The following is a 16,000-nucleotide window of genomic DNA, read 5'->3' as shown; positions in this document are numbered from 1 at the left end:
TTCACAAAATGAGACGGAGGAAATGGCTGAACACAGTGAGGAGAAGTGATAGGACCAGGAGGGGAGTAAAGGAATAAGGAGGTAGCACAAAATGGGAATGGACAGCTGAAGCTGGCATTTCACCTACATGAATTGCTAGCAGCATGTAAGGAGCACTGGGGGTGCTAGGAAGAAAGCTATGCTCACTGTGATTTATTTTTGTACTGTACTCTCATGTGAGATTCAGCAAAGCAGCCTTCAGGTTTAGGTGCTGCTTGAGAAGTTGGTCTGATGGTTTGGGCCTGAAGTTTTGCTTAGTGTTGCAAACCCCTTTGTACTTATTGCTTCCCTCACCATGACTGAGTTCAAGAACAGGGTCACAAACACCATCCCTCAGTGGCTGAGATTTCATTACTAAGCTCTCAATTGGTCTTGAAATCCCATCATACCAATGCTGTAAAAACATTACTCTTGTGCTGCAAAGCAGACAAAGGAATTGGGCTATTAATATTACTGGGCATATACTATAGTTGTACTGACAAGCTGCAATTATAATCAGGATTCATTGTGTTGGATATTTTACAGACATATGGATATTATATGATTCATTTCCTGTCCCAAAGAGGTTATGGTATATAGAGACATGGAGACAAGTCAAATGTATGGAAAAGAAAGAATTATTTTTTTCCACTTTGCCAGTGTGGAACTGAAGCATGTTCAGTTATTAGCCTACAGTCATGTTCCTGAAGCGTAAGAGATAGGGAACGGACCTGAACCTTGTCCAGTGTCAGGTCTGGGCACAACAAATTAAGAAAACTGGTGGCTTGGATTTCATCTGAATGGCAAAAACCATTCCCCGAATCCTTGCACCAACTACCTGCTCCACTCACCCCCCACTTTGAAAACTTAGAATGCTGCTAAAACATGGACATGCCATAAAACCCCATCTGAAATAGGTTGTACACAGGCCTATACATCTGAAGATGCTATCCTGGCCTGGCAGCACTCACCGCTGTTGCTGCGTTTCCTGCTTATGTCAAGGGTGCCTGCAGAGCTATCGCCTTCCTCAGGAACTTCTGCCAGGTCAGCTGTCTGCAGGGACAGAAAGAGCAAATGAGATGGGATAAGCCAGAAAAAGTGAGCGATGAGGTGAAAAAAAGACCACAAAAGAGCCTTTGGGGAATGCATTACTTGGGTGCTATCAGAGCAGAGCAAGTCAGGCTAATGGGATTGCAGAAGACACTGTATCTGGTGATGCATGACAAATATCTACTTCGCAGGGAGCAGTGAAAGCCCAGAAAGAACTCCAGACCAAGTTTACAGTCTGGAATACAAAAGATTTCTTCAGTATAAAGTGAAGTGAAAGTTAAGGAACAAAGGATTGTGTTAAACAATGTGGTTCTCTGTATAAAATAGAAGGGATTTGGGGGAATTTGTACATCCTGCAGGTATACTAAATAGCTATCAACCAGGGAGACAACATTAATTGAAACTATTGACAATTTATTAACCCTGAATACATTATTCAGTATAATAACTGTAATGTAAAGGTGATTTTAATTCTGTTAACATGCTGTGAAAGAAAGAGCTGGAGTGTGACAGAGTTGGTGAAGTCAGACTTTAAATATCTGCCCTCACTTTCTTTTCAAACAGTCATCTGGCTGGTATGGTTAGGGAAAAATGAAACCCAAATGTTGTTGTTAGAATTACTATGATTTCTTATTTGTACCATATTAATGTCAATCATGATTAGGGACCCATTGTTCTAGGGTGTAGGAAAACATGGGATGACATAATCTCAAGCCTCAGAAGTAATCTCTGCATAAGGCACCAGATTCCTTGGTTGGGTAGTCAGCTTCTCCATGTATAGCCCGACAGGAACCAGGAGCTGCTCCAAACAACTCTCTCCAAATCTGAACTTATGGAACTTCAGTTTCTTAACTCTCCACACATGACTTCTTTTGGGTAAAACATCTCTGATAACCATAAAAACCACAAACATTGAACTCGAGTAAGGTGCTCTCTCTAACCTGGAAAACTGTAAATCCTTATAGGCTCCTAAGCTTTGTTTATTTCTTGTTAACAGTATTTTAAGACACATGGAAGGATTTAACTTCATTATTCCATGACACTTTACAATTATACTGTACACATAGCTCTGTCTATTGCCTGCATTACTGGAAGAAAAGCCAAATGAGGAACATTCTCTGCTTTTGTTCAGGGAGCACAAAATCTGAATTGCTTTATAGATTTTTATAAGTTTTTTTCTTTTTACTAGTGTTGACAACAAAGCTTGTTTTAGAAAGTACTTTGACAATTTTACTTCCCCTGTGTAGTAATTTCCTAGCTACTTCTCCATCCAAGGATATTAATGAACAAAGAGGTTAAAAGTAGATTAATGCCACAGGTATCTTGTGGTTATCTTGTTTCCCTCGTTATTTTAAGAGCCTTCTACTTTACTGCTCTGTTATGCCTTGTTTTTAGACTGAGCCTTTTGCAGCAGGTCATGCTTGTCTTGCTGCTTTCACAAATGGGTCACCCCTGGATGAGAAGGCACTGCAATAGCAGTGCTAACATGGAGTCAGTGTAGAGTGTATCTAGGTATTTCTAGCTGCTGGGTGGAGAAGGGAAAGACTGGCTTTGTTGAAATAATAAGTCCCAGGTATCTTTCAGCTCATTGCTACAGCAAGTTCCTTAGTCTTCATAGATCAGCTTCATAATTGCTGATTAGCTTCCTATTTTGTTGGGTACTACTGCATACGGGATGTGCAGTGACTGTCTTTTCAGTATATACGTCATCCAAGACCTCCTGAAGTAACCTCAGTTACCTTTAATGATTTTTCAGTCAAGAGCTGTATGACAAATAGTCTAATAGAAATGATAGAGGTACAAAGCTGCTTTTGAGAAGATGCAATCCACTAATAACTAACAAGAACTGCAATCGCATTTACATCACCTCAAGTGACTTTCTGTATAAATGTGGGTTGCAGAAGCACATTTTTGAAGGAAGCAGTAGGTAGTAAATCTGGAGCATATGGCCACTTTCTTTTATGGGAAATGCAGAATCCAGGCTGAAAAATCACAGTGGGTGTGTCCACACTGCTCAGTCATGTTAAAAATACCTTGGCTAGGTCAGAGCAAGACGGTTATCTCTACTCTGTGCAGAGACACAAACTGCAGCCCTGGAAGCTTCACGGCTGTAGAAGCAAGGCAGGCTCCTAGGCTAGTTGCCTTTGCTTTTAACTACCTTCAGCAGGAGCAGCTATGCTGCTCTGATCCAGAGCTAGCCCTTTGGCAGCTTGGACACCACTTGCGAGGTGAAGTAGCATCCCAGGTGTCACCACATCCATGGTGTCCCTGGTTTGGTGACATGGCAGAACCTTGAAGCGCTCCCCAGCTTCAGCTGTAAGCCTCATAGCTGCATTGCTGCTTCTGCTTTGAGAGGAGCAGAGCAGCACAGAAGTGAGGACCACTGGGGAAAGATCTTAGTCCCTGTGCATTATTAACGGCACACGTGCTGCTAGCTCACACACTCCTGTGCATTTTTACCTGGGCTCTAAGGGCTCTGTGTCACATCACTGGTCAGTGCCTGCTCCTGGGTCACACATCACAGTTGTAAAGCTCCATGGCCCCATCATTTGGATCAGGGTTGTGTCCACCCCTCATTTTTATCCTTGTCTCAATCCACAGGCTTGCACTGGCAGAAGTTATGGTTTCACTTGTCTGTTTATTCAGTTCTCTAACGTTTTCTGTTTTCTGTATGCTGGCATGTGCTATGTGCTGTCTCAGCCTCAATACCCTGGAGAAATTCCCATAATGAACTTGCATTCCTCATTCTACACCCACCCCCCACCTAGTTATGATCAGCTCCCTAGGGCAAGCTGACACAGCATTCATGATTTCTGTGCTTGAGTTGCCATTCATAATTCAAAAGAATGCTTTATTGATTTAGAAAGCAATAATTACATTTGTAGAACGTCTGTTTCAAAGTAAATTAAATAATTGAAAGAAAGAACTGTAATCACAATGCGACAGGTGGTAGAGTCACTCTGGGTTTTAAAAAAGAATGGAAATTACCAAATTCCTTTTAAGGCACAAACAAGGGTGGATAGAGGACATATCCTTTAATAACTCCCTTGCAGATTTCACTTAGTTCTTGTTTAAATTTGTCTGTTTTCTTTCCCATCTGACACAAATGGATGTCTGTTTAGAGGCCACCTATGCCACCTGAGGTTACAGTTCAGCCATATGAGTAAGCATACATTTAAGTGCCAGGGAAATGTTGTACCAAACATAAAGAGATATTAGTATAAACAGATATTAGCACAACTTTAAATTAAACATGTAAGTATCTGCTTTGAGGCCTGGAGACCGAGTCTCATTATGTCTTTGTGCCTGGTGAATTTTACACTGAGGTGAGTGCAGAACAGATTGTCAGATAACATGGGTCTGATTTTTAGACATGACAATCAGCTTTAGCCTCCAGTGTACTCAGGTGTGATTTATTTTTTTTTTTTGGTGGGAGTGGGGAGAATCTCTTTGAAAAAAAGAGAGCCTCTAGCATAAGCTTAAGTGCCTGTTTATAGGAGGTGAAACATTCTTTCAACACCATGAATGAGCTCCTGATTTTATGGGTCCCAATACTGTTGAAATAACCATTTCTGTAAGGAAGAAATTGGTAATTATTACTGTTGAACTAGGTATGGATTTAGCAAAGGCAGGGCTAAGGGAACTATCGTTTCCCTTGTCCTCCTTCTCCAGCTCTTCTGCCATTGTCCTGAAGAATGTGACTTTTATGACAGAAGAGAGTGAATGACAAAGATTAACATGAAGGTGAAAATCTCCCTGTCTGGATACAAGAAGCTGAGCACACCTGCCTATATTTGGGGCTTGGAGAGAGGAGCCCAAATCTGCGATGCGTCCCTCCTGAGTCTACCCTGGGCAGGGGTGGAGGTGCCAGTCCATTGCCTTGTTGCAGTAGCAGTGGCTTAATTTTGGCTGGGCTTGTACAGTGGAGCTTGTACTTTTAAATCTAGGCTCTGAAGACTCCAACCCATTGCTATCACTTGTATGAAGGGTAAACGCCCACCATCAACAACAGGCAGGATGCATCTACTCCAGCATGACAGTTTAAATATCTCTGTTCTGCTTTTACACAGATATGCAAAATCAAAAGAACATAATTTCCTTTTCCAATCCAATAAAAGAATATTATCCATTTAATTTGTATTTTTCTCTTTTTCTTAAGAGTCACCTAAAAGATACTTAAAACCTGAGTTTGCAAAAATAATGTGTTTTCTGGTCTCATTTTGTAAGCTGACAGTGAGATTATTTTTTTTTTTTACAGTTTGAAATACAAGTTTTGTGAACTCTGATACAAACTCCTATGAATGAGTATCTATTGCTCCCTCAGAAAGAAAATGGAAGATAGATGTGGGATACTCACAGAGTTTCTGTTGGGAGAGTCAGACCCACTTCCAGAACTGCCCTTTTTGGTTTTCTGGGCTAAGGAGGTCCCAAAGCGGAGAGTTTCATACACAGGGTCAACCTTATTTCCACAGGCTGCAATAGAAGGAGCAAAACATGCATCAGTCCCTGGAAGATATTTCTGGTCATGTTCCTGCTCCACTTGGAGAAACACCTGCCTCTACCAGCATGGTGGGGTGTACGCTTAGACACAAGTTGAGAGACTATCCTGATAAAAAGTGTTTGATGAATTTAGTGGAACTGGCTTTTGCTGGCGATTTTCTGCTGCCTCTCTGCTTCCATAAAGATCATCCTCCCCTCATACAGGCTCTTTGGGTCCCTGCCATTGCCTCGTCTCTCTTTATCTGCCGTACTCCTTCTCTAATCACCACTGATGCTGCCTACACTGAGGTAAGGAAGACAGAGTACCAGGAGGCTTTAAACCATGTTTGCTGCCTGTTCCTACCACTGACCTCTTGGATTGCTCTCAACAGCAGATGCTTGAAGGAAAAAAACCTGCATTGTGCCTGACCATCCTTGTGGTATGGGTGGCCCATCACCTTTATCCATCTACCCTCAGAGTGCTCCTACTTGGCTGACGTGGATAAACAGGATGGCCTGGATCTTCCTTGAAAGGTACTGACAACCCCACTGTGGGGCTTTATGGTATCCGGAAGCAGCTGTGAGTAAGTACCTGCCTGTTGGGAATGTGCTCCAGGTTGCTCAGATCAGTGTAGGGGTACCCAGAAAGGCCACCACCCCCACTGATGTATGTCCATTCGATTCTCACTCCCACTCTCCCTCATAGCTGGCCCCAAAAGTCATCTCCCAAGGCAGAGAAATGGATGTCTTCAATTGGCATGAGCAAATTCAGTTCAAATCCTCTTCTACATACTGCATTATTAGACCTCAGCCTCCTTTGCAGTACAAGGTGGTAGACACATAGAATACAGTACATTTGTAGCACTGTGTAGAAGGAGGGAAATTTTGGCCAAAGTACTGAGAAAAAACATGGGATTTTGAATTTTGATGAGAGCAAAGCACACCTCATTTTTTAGCCAGTTTGTTCAAAACATTTCTATTACTTCTGACAAAAATGATGGATGTTTTTTAGAAAGAGAAACTTAGATGAAATCCATGTAATTAACTTTTTTTTTCCCCTAACTGCTGAAAACAACAATGTAAATGTCCTCAGAGAAGTAATTTTAAACTGACTGCCTACTAGTAGTTGCTAAGAGGTTGTATGTATGGGGTTTTGAGTGAAACGCACAATAAACACACCCTCTCCTCTTCCAGCTTTGTATCTTTGAAGTGGTCCTTTCCTGAGATGGCAGAAGGACATCCAGTCACCGAAAGGAGCTGGAAGGCTGCTGAGGGTAAATACCACGGCTGGAAGTCTGCCGCTGCTGTTGCAGAGCACTGCCAAAGGGAGACTGAAGGGAAAAGCAATCAAAACCTACCAATAGGCATCACTTCTTTGATGCAGCCAAACTGTTCATGAATGAGGAGTGGTGAGCTGTAGTACCGTCGAAATCCCTTTGGCTGGAGGGAGAGAAAGCAAAAACAAGTGAAGTGCATTGCTGCCACGATTGATGTAGTAGAAATAACCTCAGCCCTTTGGCGAATGGCGTAACAGTGTGGTGAGGCTGGAAATTTGCCTCCTGTTGTTGAGTCACTGTGGGGTTTAGAGATTAGGGATTTATTTGATTTTTCTCCTGGAAAAAAACAATTTCCCATGTTTATGTGGAAGGAGGGGCTCATTTTCAGCTCCCCTTTTTCTTTTGTCTTTTACACAAAAGCAGCACTAATTAATTGCAGCAGAAGTGCTGAATCATTAGAGGTTCTGGGAAGTTTTCCTCTCTCTTTCTTCTTATGTTATGTGAATTTGCATTGTTTTGCATTTGATAAACACGCGACTATCCTTCCCCACCCTAACTCCAAATCCTCATGTTCCCATATATGCACTTCCGAAATCCAAGGAATTTAGAGACTTTCTATAGGTTTTTCTAAGGTTTGCTGCTGACTGACTGCAGCTTCCACTGCTTTTTTGTCTTCTGAGGTCAGAAAACTCCCCAAGCCATCACCAGATGCCCCCTCAATGTCCATTTGTAGAGAAATGCACTATAACAACTCAAGCTATACCATTAAAGAATACCACAATATGGCCAATAATGGTGCCTTATACCACTCTAAAAACCATTCCTAGAAGGTTAAACACTTTCTGTTACTTCTCTATTCACTATCTCAGCTAGCAAGTATCTCAAAATGAAAATGCTAACATTGAAGTCTTTGGAAATGCCCTTCAAGGTATTAAAGATTCACAAATGGTCTTTCAGATTTCTAATCTTTACAGGCTGTGAGAACTTCCAGTCACAGTGAGAAGTGGAAAAACCTCATGGAGATGCACATATTTTCCATATCTTATGTTCTGTATACATCAAAAAATGATAGTTCAACAACTAGTTCTTTTGCTAATGAGCTGCAGTATAGATTGAGAAGGAATGAGGAGACTGATAAATTTGGTTTCTTAGAGGAATAAATTCCAGATTCTCCAGCTTTGGTTTGCCCCCAGACTAGATTCAGGCATAACATGAGCCCATAAAACTCCTGTGAATTTGCTGGACGACTTCCTTCTGTTAATTTGGACTCTACTTTTCTGCTTTTGTAAACTAGTGACCACAAGAGCTGAGGCTGGAATCAAGAAATATGTGAAACAATTCACGTGATTTAATATTTGGCTTGTCCAGGGCTTGCAATGAGGTCATACAGCTCCGCACAGACCAACTTCCTACACCCAAATGCCTCACACTAGGGCTACGATTATGGATTAAATGCATAAAGATTTGCCTCAGTAGCTTTCACTGAATACTCTTGGAGAGGAAAGATCTTTCCAGAGAAAGGTGGGATTTCCAGCCCTTTTGAAGTCAATGCTTGCATCTTTTCATCATTTAACACACTGAAACTGTTTGGTTTTAGCTCATATTTGTCTCAGGTGCCTTCAGGTTGCAACAAATCTAAGAAAGTCTGAAACATGAATATACATATTCAGTTTTCATATTCCAAGTGGTCATTTTTCCAAGTTCTTTTTCCAAAAGAAACCAAAAGAACCATATTCCCATAAAAGTCATCAAGGTGGGTTAGAATAGTCTCAAACACAGTGTCCTGCCTTTGCCAATAATGAGAATTTGCTGCTCAGAAGATGACGCAGGCACTAAGGAGCTTTGTCCATACAGGGACAAGTCTCCTCCCAGCCTCTCCTACTGAAAGATTGCTTCATACTCTGTAGTGTCTCACTGTGAAATATCCTTTGGTTTTCTTTCTAAGATGAATTATGGTTTTTCTTCAAGCCCTAAGAGTGGAAAAAACCAATAAAACATAATTTGAAGGATTTTTCATTTGTTAAACTCCATTGAAATATTTTGACTAATTTATAGCATTCCTTGAGAGACTTACACTACAGCAAGCACAGTTTAAATCAAGGGAATTAATTCTGTTATTTAGCTAAATTTGGATTATGTAACTGTATTTTCACATCCACAACGCAGACCAGATTTGTGCTTCATTTTTGTTCAGGTTTTTGTGTGGTGGCAGTAGCCCAAATTGATAATATGGTACCACCTGGCTTTACTTTTCCCGCCTCAGTAAAATGACCTGGTGTCAGTTCTGCTAATGCACCAGCTAAATGCCAGCCAGCGAGTCAGGCACACAAAGCAAGTGGCTCCAGCACAAGCTGGTGCCTCCCACTGCACTTGCTGCCCTGAGCTGCTCACTTACCAGCTTGCCCATGCAACGCTGTTGTCCAATACTGTCTGCACACTTGTGGTGGATGCTCATCTTACAAGCCTTACAGCGCAGGCCATGCTTAGCATTTGTCCCTGTGAAATGCACGGAAATGATTTAATTAGACAAAATCAATAGTTTCCATGCATTTAACGAATGACCTGAAAGAACTGATGGGGAGGTCAGTTGCAGCAGAGTAAATATTGACAGTGTTCTTCGCCTTGCCTACCTTTTTTTGTATACATTTATACATGCACTTTCTTTACAGCCTCTCCATTTTAGGCATTTCTCCCTGAGGCTCTTTCCTAGGCTATTGCTGCCTTTAGATATATGTTGGATTATGCTCTGTTATATGATAGTCTTATCAGTGATGTCTCTGCCTCATCAACATCAAGCAAAATCCCTTTGCTACTTTGAAATGGCTTGGCATGGGAGCCATGCACGGCTGAGGAAGCCACTGAAGGAACACCCAGGCTCTGGAGCTGCCCTGGGGAGCCAGGCCATCAGCGGAGGGCCAGGTTTTGCAAGTGAGAGTAGCTCCATGGGTGTGTGAGGGGGCAAAGCCAGCTCCCTTACCATTGCCCACCCATGTGCCGAGGGACTGCTGCTCTCACCTCCTTGAGCTGGTGCTCAGAGGGTGCAGAAAGGGCTCCTTGCACATCCCTGAGCGGGGCAGTGAGGATGCCATGGGTCTGACCTTGCTCTCCATCACCGGCAGTGGAAAAGTTCAGTGCTGCTGGTAGGGGAGCTCTGGGAGAAAATATGCCTTACAGAAGCAGACTTCTCCCATTTGGGCAACAGTAGTTCTGCATTATCTTCAATGTGGACCTACTCTTAAATGACAGAGCCAAGCCTGTTTGCTTTGAGGCAGGAACAGCCACTCTTACTCATACGCCCATAAGACTTCCTAAACTATGCAGAAGTAGTTAAGCTGCAGCAACTCTTTTATCCCCACAGGACTTTATAAATGGAATGAGTAAACAACATGTCAGTTAATTATCATCTACTGTGAGAGTGAGGAAGAAACAAGGTAGTAAAGAAAACCCCCAAAACTCTTGACATTTTAACCGGCTCTCATTAGTCAGACATTATAGGAATATTAGTCAGAAGGATCCTGCATCTGAAAGTACTCATGTAGCTCTTGGTTATTTGAGTAGTCAACACCATGTACATACTGCTGACTTCATTCAGTGAAATGCTACGTCTGAAAAAAACACTTCAGGGAAGGTCTTATCAAGTCAGTGACAAAACCCAAGCCTTGACAGGACTGCTTTCAGGGGACGAGGTCCCTGAAGTGCCCACTTTCAAGCCAGATAGAGGCAGGCTGGAGGAGCTGGGGGTGGTTGCAGTGAGCCAGGCTCAGACCTTTCACTTGTGCGCTTCCTGTAGGACAGGGAACCGACATCCTCCCTGCTTTCCTACTGAGACTGCTGGAGAGATGGGGAGTGAATAGGATTGAGTGTGGGGTGCACCCCGGGGACTCCCATGGAGTGGGGTCAGCGCCTGCTCCCTGCTTGTTGCCTGCCTACATCCTCTCAGCTGAGTCGATGCACAGTGCCTCACTGCTCGGGTACGTGCAGACGTCTAGTCTCATTCCTGGGGTCTTCCTTCTGAGTAAACACAGGATTTACTAGAAGAACATATCCCTGTTTTCTTTTTTTTTTTTTTTTCCTGCATGGTTGCACTTGGATCACTGTGCTGTGAGGAATTTTTCAGTTATAGTTTCTTTTCAATAACACATGCTCAAACCAATATTGACTTGTGTGGCTTTGTACTTTTATTACTGATGATGAAATGCTAAATCACCCTTCCCAATGGTTAGCAACTGACACTGTGAGAAAACAGGAAGGAGGATGGAATGAAAAAAAGGAAAATGACATCATACTTTGCCTATGCAACATGTATTTTAGAGTCAGTGCTTACACTGGTTCTAATTCTCCTCTCACGCTGGTCTGTACTGGCATAACTTTTATCTGCTTTACCAAGTTGCTCCTGAGATCCAGCTGAAAAGGTAGTTGGTCTCACAGTCCTTTCTGCTGGCTGTGTTACGCTCTTCCAGCCATTTTAGTGTTAACATTACAAGGTGGATATTGGTCCTTACATGTTATGACCACGTGATCACAGAAGATACACGATTGTCAATACAACTGTGCATCCAAATGATGTGCAAAATGAATGCAAAGTATCTGTGCTACTTTCAAAAATCAAAACCCAGCTTCTTCAGACAGAAATCTGTGGTCATGTGAAAATGAATATGACAATAAATTACAAAACAGCAACACTGTATTTCTATTGCTGAATGCCATTTGTTACCTGTGCGTAGGTAAGTAGTGGCTTCAAGGAGAGGAAAAGTATCAGTCACGCAGTTGAGTCTACAAGAAGTCTTTGTAAATCAAAATGAAATTCCCTGTAACTACCAAAAGCTTCAATCTTTAATTCATTGTCATTTCTAACTACTTGGTTTACTGTGGGACTAGGCAGCTTGGAAATAATTTGCATGTATCTCCCTGCCTCTCACTGAGGAATAACTAAAGGGCTTAAAGAAGCAGCATTTATTCTGTATTTACACTTAACTACTGTATCTCAAGCTCTGAAAAAGGCATTTCTACAAGCCACGTTTTCTTTTTTCCCCAGGATAATTTCTTCTTCTTCAGTTTCTGATCTCCATCACACTAAATCAAACCTCCGCAGAGAATCACGGCTAAGCTATTTCAAAACTGCGTGCCAGAGATTAGACAACTACATATTAGCAACATATCTGACCCAAAAGTTCCCGAGATTCAGAACTGAGGCACAGCCACAGCTCACATTATGGAGAACGGATCCACATTCAGTACAGGTGTAAATGAGACCAGGGTTTGACCCGTTGCATCAGTTTTTGGGCTCCCATGTAAGCAAGCCCGTTGACTTTGAAGTTGCCTGAATAGGGCTGGTTTTGGAAGGCATCCTGGTAGTTTGAAATGGGGAAAAAGCAGGCAGAACATGGATCTTGCAAACAAGTTATGTAAAGCTGAGTGAGTACGGTCAGAGTCCTACAGTCATGCGGGTATAAGAGAGGTATTTCATTATGCCTAAGGTAGTGGCACAGGATATAGCAATGTGTTGAAACATTATTTGCCAATAAATTCCCCCAGAGAGCATAAGAAAGCTAGGAATTTGGTCTGAACATACATTAAATAGTAGAAAATAAGTGGTATTAATGACTAAAAGTAAAAAATGATGATGACAACAATAATAGTAATAGTAGTAATAACACCACCACCAAAATAGGGCAGACTGTTTGAGGGGAATTAGTATCATTTCACTTATCTGCCATAGGGTACCAGGGCTTGTTTGAAGTTGAAAGCCTCTCTGTGGTATGCTTATTCCGACTGGGTTAATCTTCCTGTAGACTGAAGCATGGGAAGGGGAAGAGTAAGGAGATAGTTCGTATTTGAGATGGCCACAGCAGTGTCTGGAGAGGGGAGTGTTCCTGCAGAAGCAGTGAGGTCTGGGATAATAAAACACTCTCCTCAGGGACTTCTGCCGAACATACTCTGATGACCTGCAAGCCTGACCATCACTGTCTTGTTTGCTTCCTGCTCCTCTAAATAGCTGTCAGCCTGATTGCAGCCTACCATTTATTCCCAGTAGCAGATATTCCCCTATGCCAACCTCAAAGCACAGCTGGAAACTACTGGTATAAAGTACTCTTAGCTCACCTGGAATCATTTCAATTTGTGGTGGATCAGAAATAGAGGAACTAAACGCTTAGCAACTAAGCTAAAGTTGGAGTAGCCTATCTACTTTTTTCTCTGTTTTTTTTTTGTTCAAAGGGGGAGTAGGCCAACAGCTTTGGTGGACTCTTTGTTATTACCCTCAAAAAGTAATCATCCCTCTCACCCTCTTCTCCAAAGACCCTTACTAAGGTTACTTACTTAATCCGTTAAATGCTGAGCATGCCAGAACAAAGGTTCTGCTCATTCACTTTTTGATTGCAATCTAGGGATGTGATTATCACTATTTTTATGCAAGGCATGCTACTTCATTCACTGAACAGGGTGGCCAGTGTTCAATAAATGGGCAGCTCTATTCAATACTTCTTTTTTACTTTCATTGGACAGTGTGTGTCCTTAAGCATCATCTCTTGAGTACCATAGTAGCCTAATTCCAAATACAAGGTGATTAATAGCCTCATGGGCTTTCCTATGGGCTCACTATCTTTGTCTCTTTATGCCCTGTGATATGAGTATGTTTGCCAAAACTTGGATGGGATGGCTCCCATTTGAGGGACTAATGGGTATGTCAGAGCTGTTACTAATACAGCACTGTTTGGCCCAGATGCTGGCATTTGAGTTGTAAAAATTGCAAGCTGCTAAAACTGGGTGTTTAGAATGGAAAGTATTGGACATGTTTAGCTGACTTGTAGTGCCCATAAACAAAACATAACTGTCAATGTGTATGTCAAATTCATATAGGAAAAAACCACTCACACATACATTTGCACATTCGTCCTCTGTGTCCTATGTACTAATGTATCTATTAATTATCTCACAGTCTGTAAAGGCTAGTATGCCTTCTGCAAATGAAAAGCCAAAACTGACAAAGAATCAGTGTTTCACTGGAAGCAAATGAGGAAATTTCATGTCAGGATACCTGAGTAGCTCTTAAATTTACAAATGAGTTTCTGCCACAGTCATTTTCTTCAGATACCAGCTAATGCATCCAGACACTCAGCACTGGAAGGACGCATTGTTTTGAGAAGCAGGTCATGTTTAATAACACCTTGCTAGAAATAGTCTATGACTGGGTCAGCTCCCACTTGAATATCTAAACCAGTGGCTAGGTTTTCCAGAACAGCTACAGAAAATTAAATCTTAAACTGTTCTGATAATCTGACCTTAAATACTACCAAAAGGACACATTGCATCACTTTTGTAAATCTAAGCCTTTTTTGGAGGAAGCATAAATGGAAACTGAACTCCTCAGTATAGGTGTATGGAAAGATCTGGAGGCAGAGACAGAGGAGACAGGGCAGAATTTTATTCCAAGTCTTTATGTCTGTCTCTCCTACAAAAGTAATTTCGTAACTACTCTGCATTTCAGGAAAGTGACATTTATCCTAAGGAAAGCAAATGAGAATTATGTTTATCACACACATGCAAGGGGAACCTTTATGATCCACTTGGCCAGCACAGCTATGGCCACAGCACTGTTGGCTGAAGCTTTTTGCCTGTTGTTTCAAGACTCAACATAACATTAATAGCTAGAAAGGGAGAACGAGCCCTACAGCCTGGAGAAATTTGAAAGAAAACAGCAAATGTTGGTAACAACATGACGTTATGCTGACTGTATAAAGATAACTATACTAGGCACTTATGCGAAAGTTAAAAAAAAAAGAGAGGATAAAAAGATTCAGGTCTATAAAAGAGAGAAAGAAGAAGGGAAGGAGACACAGAGAGATTCTCACCTCCAGCTAATCCAGCTATGATCCAACCACAATTTTTTATTGTTCCAGCTGAGAAGAACATGTCAGTCAGAAATTGTTTTAATTTTAAAATTTCATAAATAAATACATTTTAAATTACATATTTTCCATAGAACTTCAACTTTTGCTGTGGGAGGCTGATAAAAATAATGAGTGCCTTGCCCCTTTCTGCCCAAGCACATTTGCAATTGTCACCAGAAAGTTGTCTCCGTGCCAGTTTTTATGGGAAATGAGAATTTTAAGCAAGCTAGGCCAGTATTGTAGCAGTGAAGGGCTTAGGCTGTCACCTTAGAAGGAGAAAGAAAAGTCCCTGAAATGGCACTGGTGCCCCTGCAGTTGTCCCTAAGCCTTTGCGCAACCTGCTCTCCCACCCCCTTCTTCTTTTTTAATTAATTGTTTTTGTGTAAAAGCTCTGATGCTGAAAGGGAGACTGTTTTTAAAAATCCCCCTATGGCTACTTCCCACCCCTGTGGCTGGCTGCTGCTGGACAAACACTCACCCTCCTCCTTCCCCTGCTCCTCCTCAGCTGAGAGCTGTGGGTAGATAAGAACAACATTTTCTACGCAGGACATCCACACCTTGAAAGTTAAAAATCTTGAGCTCAATCCCCCCCAGATCATTAGGTTTGTAAGGATGAGTTGGGCATCCCTTTGCTTGCCCTTCCTTGGCCTTCAGCATCCTCGAGTGCCTCCTGCCACTTCAGGAATTGCCCACTTTCTCTGCCTTAATACTTGGCACCCCTCTGATGCTTTTTCTTAACTGATGCTTGGATCCCATCACCCACCCCAGCTGACACTGTGGAGAGGACAGAGGCACAGATCCTCAGCTGGTCATCAGGCGAGCTATAGATCAAAGCCTGAACCCAGATTTCCCCAGCCACCCTAAAAGGCCGACCGCTGGAAGTCATTGCCGTCTGATGCCTGACTGATAATTCAAGTTGATGGATGCACGATTGCCAGGTGTGTTGACTGATACACTAATATTCACCTCACAATTAGCTATCCTCCAATTGCACTCTCCACTGCTAAATACAAGACTGAATGGATTGTTCAAAAAAGTAATAAAAAGAGGACATAATAATTTTGTGGTCTGCTGTATATTGCTCCTAACTGGCCCACAGATAAATGTATTGTGGCAGCTCTTGGCATTGTCATTTTGATGATTCAAAAGGATCAATTTTCCTTTTTAAGGAGATGAAATTGCACTTTATAGATACCCTTCTCTTTTGACCTGACTAGGTAGTCTACACTCATTTGAAGACCGTGGCAAAGGCATTCTATGCATGAGTAACAGATGTGTAGGATGAAA

The 16,000-nt window shown here is 42.0% G+C and overlaps 1 protein-coding gene across 2 annotated transcripts in view; it reads right to left on the bottom strand.

Moving 5' to 3' along the window:
• Positions 1-16,000, bottom strand: part of STAC (SH3 and cysteine rich domain) — a 74,988-nt gene that overhangs the window by 19,623 nt on the left and 39,365 nt on the right. For both annotated transcript variants that reach the window (XM_075056526.1, XM_075056536.1), the window contains exons 3-6: positions 9,220-9,320; positions 6,906-6,987; positions 5,426-5,541; positions 990-1,071 (exon numbers count right to left, since the gene is read on the bottom strand). In XM_075056526.1, coding sequence (XP_074912627.1) covers positions 990-1,071; positions 5,426-5,541; positions 6,906-6,987; positions 9,220-9,320 — 381 coding nt within the window. The remainder of the gene's footprint in view (positions 1-989; positions 1,072-5,425; positions 5,542-6,905; positions 6,988-9,219; positions 9,321-16,000) is intronic.

The sequence above is a fragment of the Buteo buteo genome, chromosome 2 (genome assembly GCF_964188355.1).
Source record: "Buteo buteo chromosome 2, bButBut1.hap1.1, whole genome shotgun sequence".
Lineage (NCBI taxonomy): Eukaryota > Metazoa > Chordata > Aves > Accipitriformes > Accipitridae > Buteo > Buteo buteo.
This window is presented reverse-complemented; position numbering and strand designations above follow the sequence as displayed.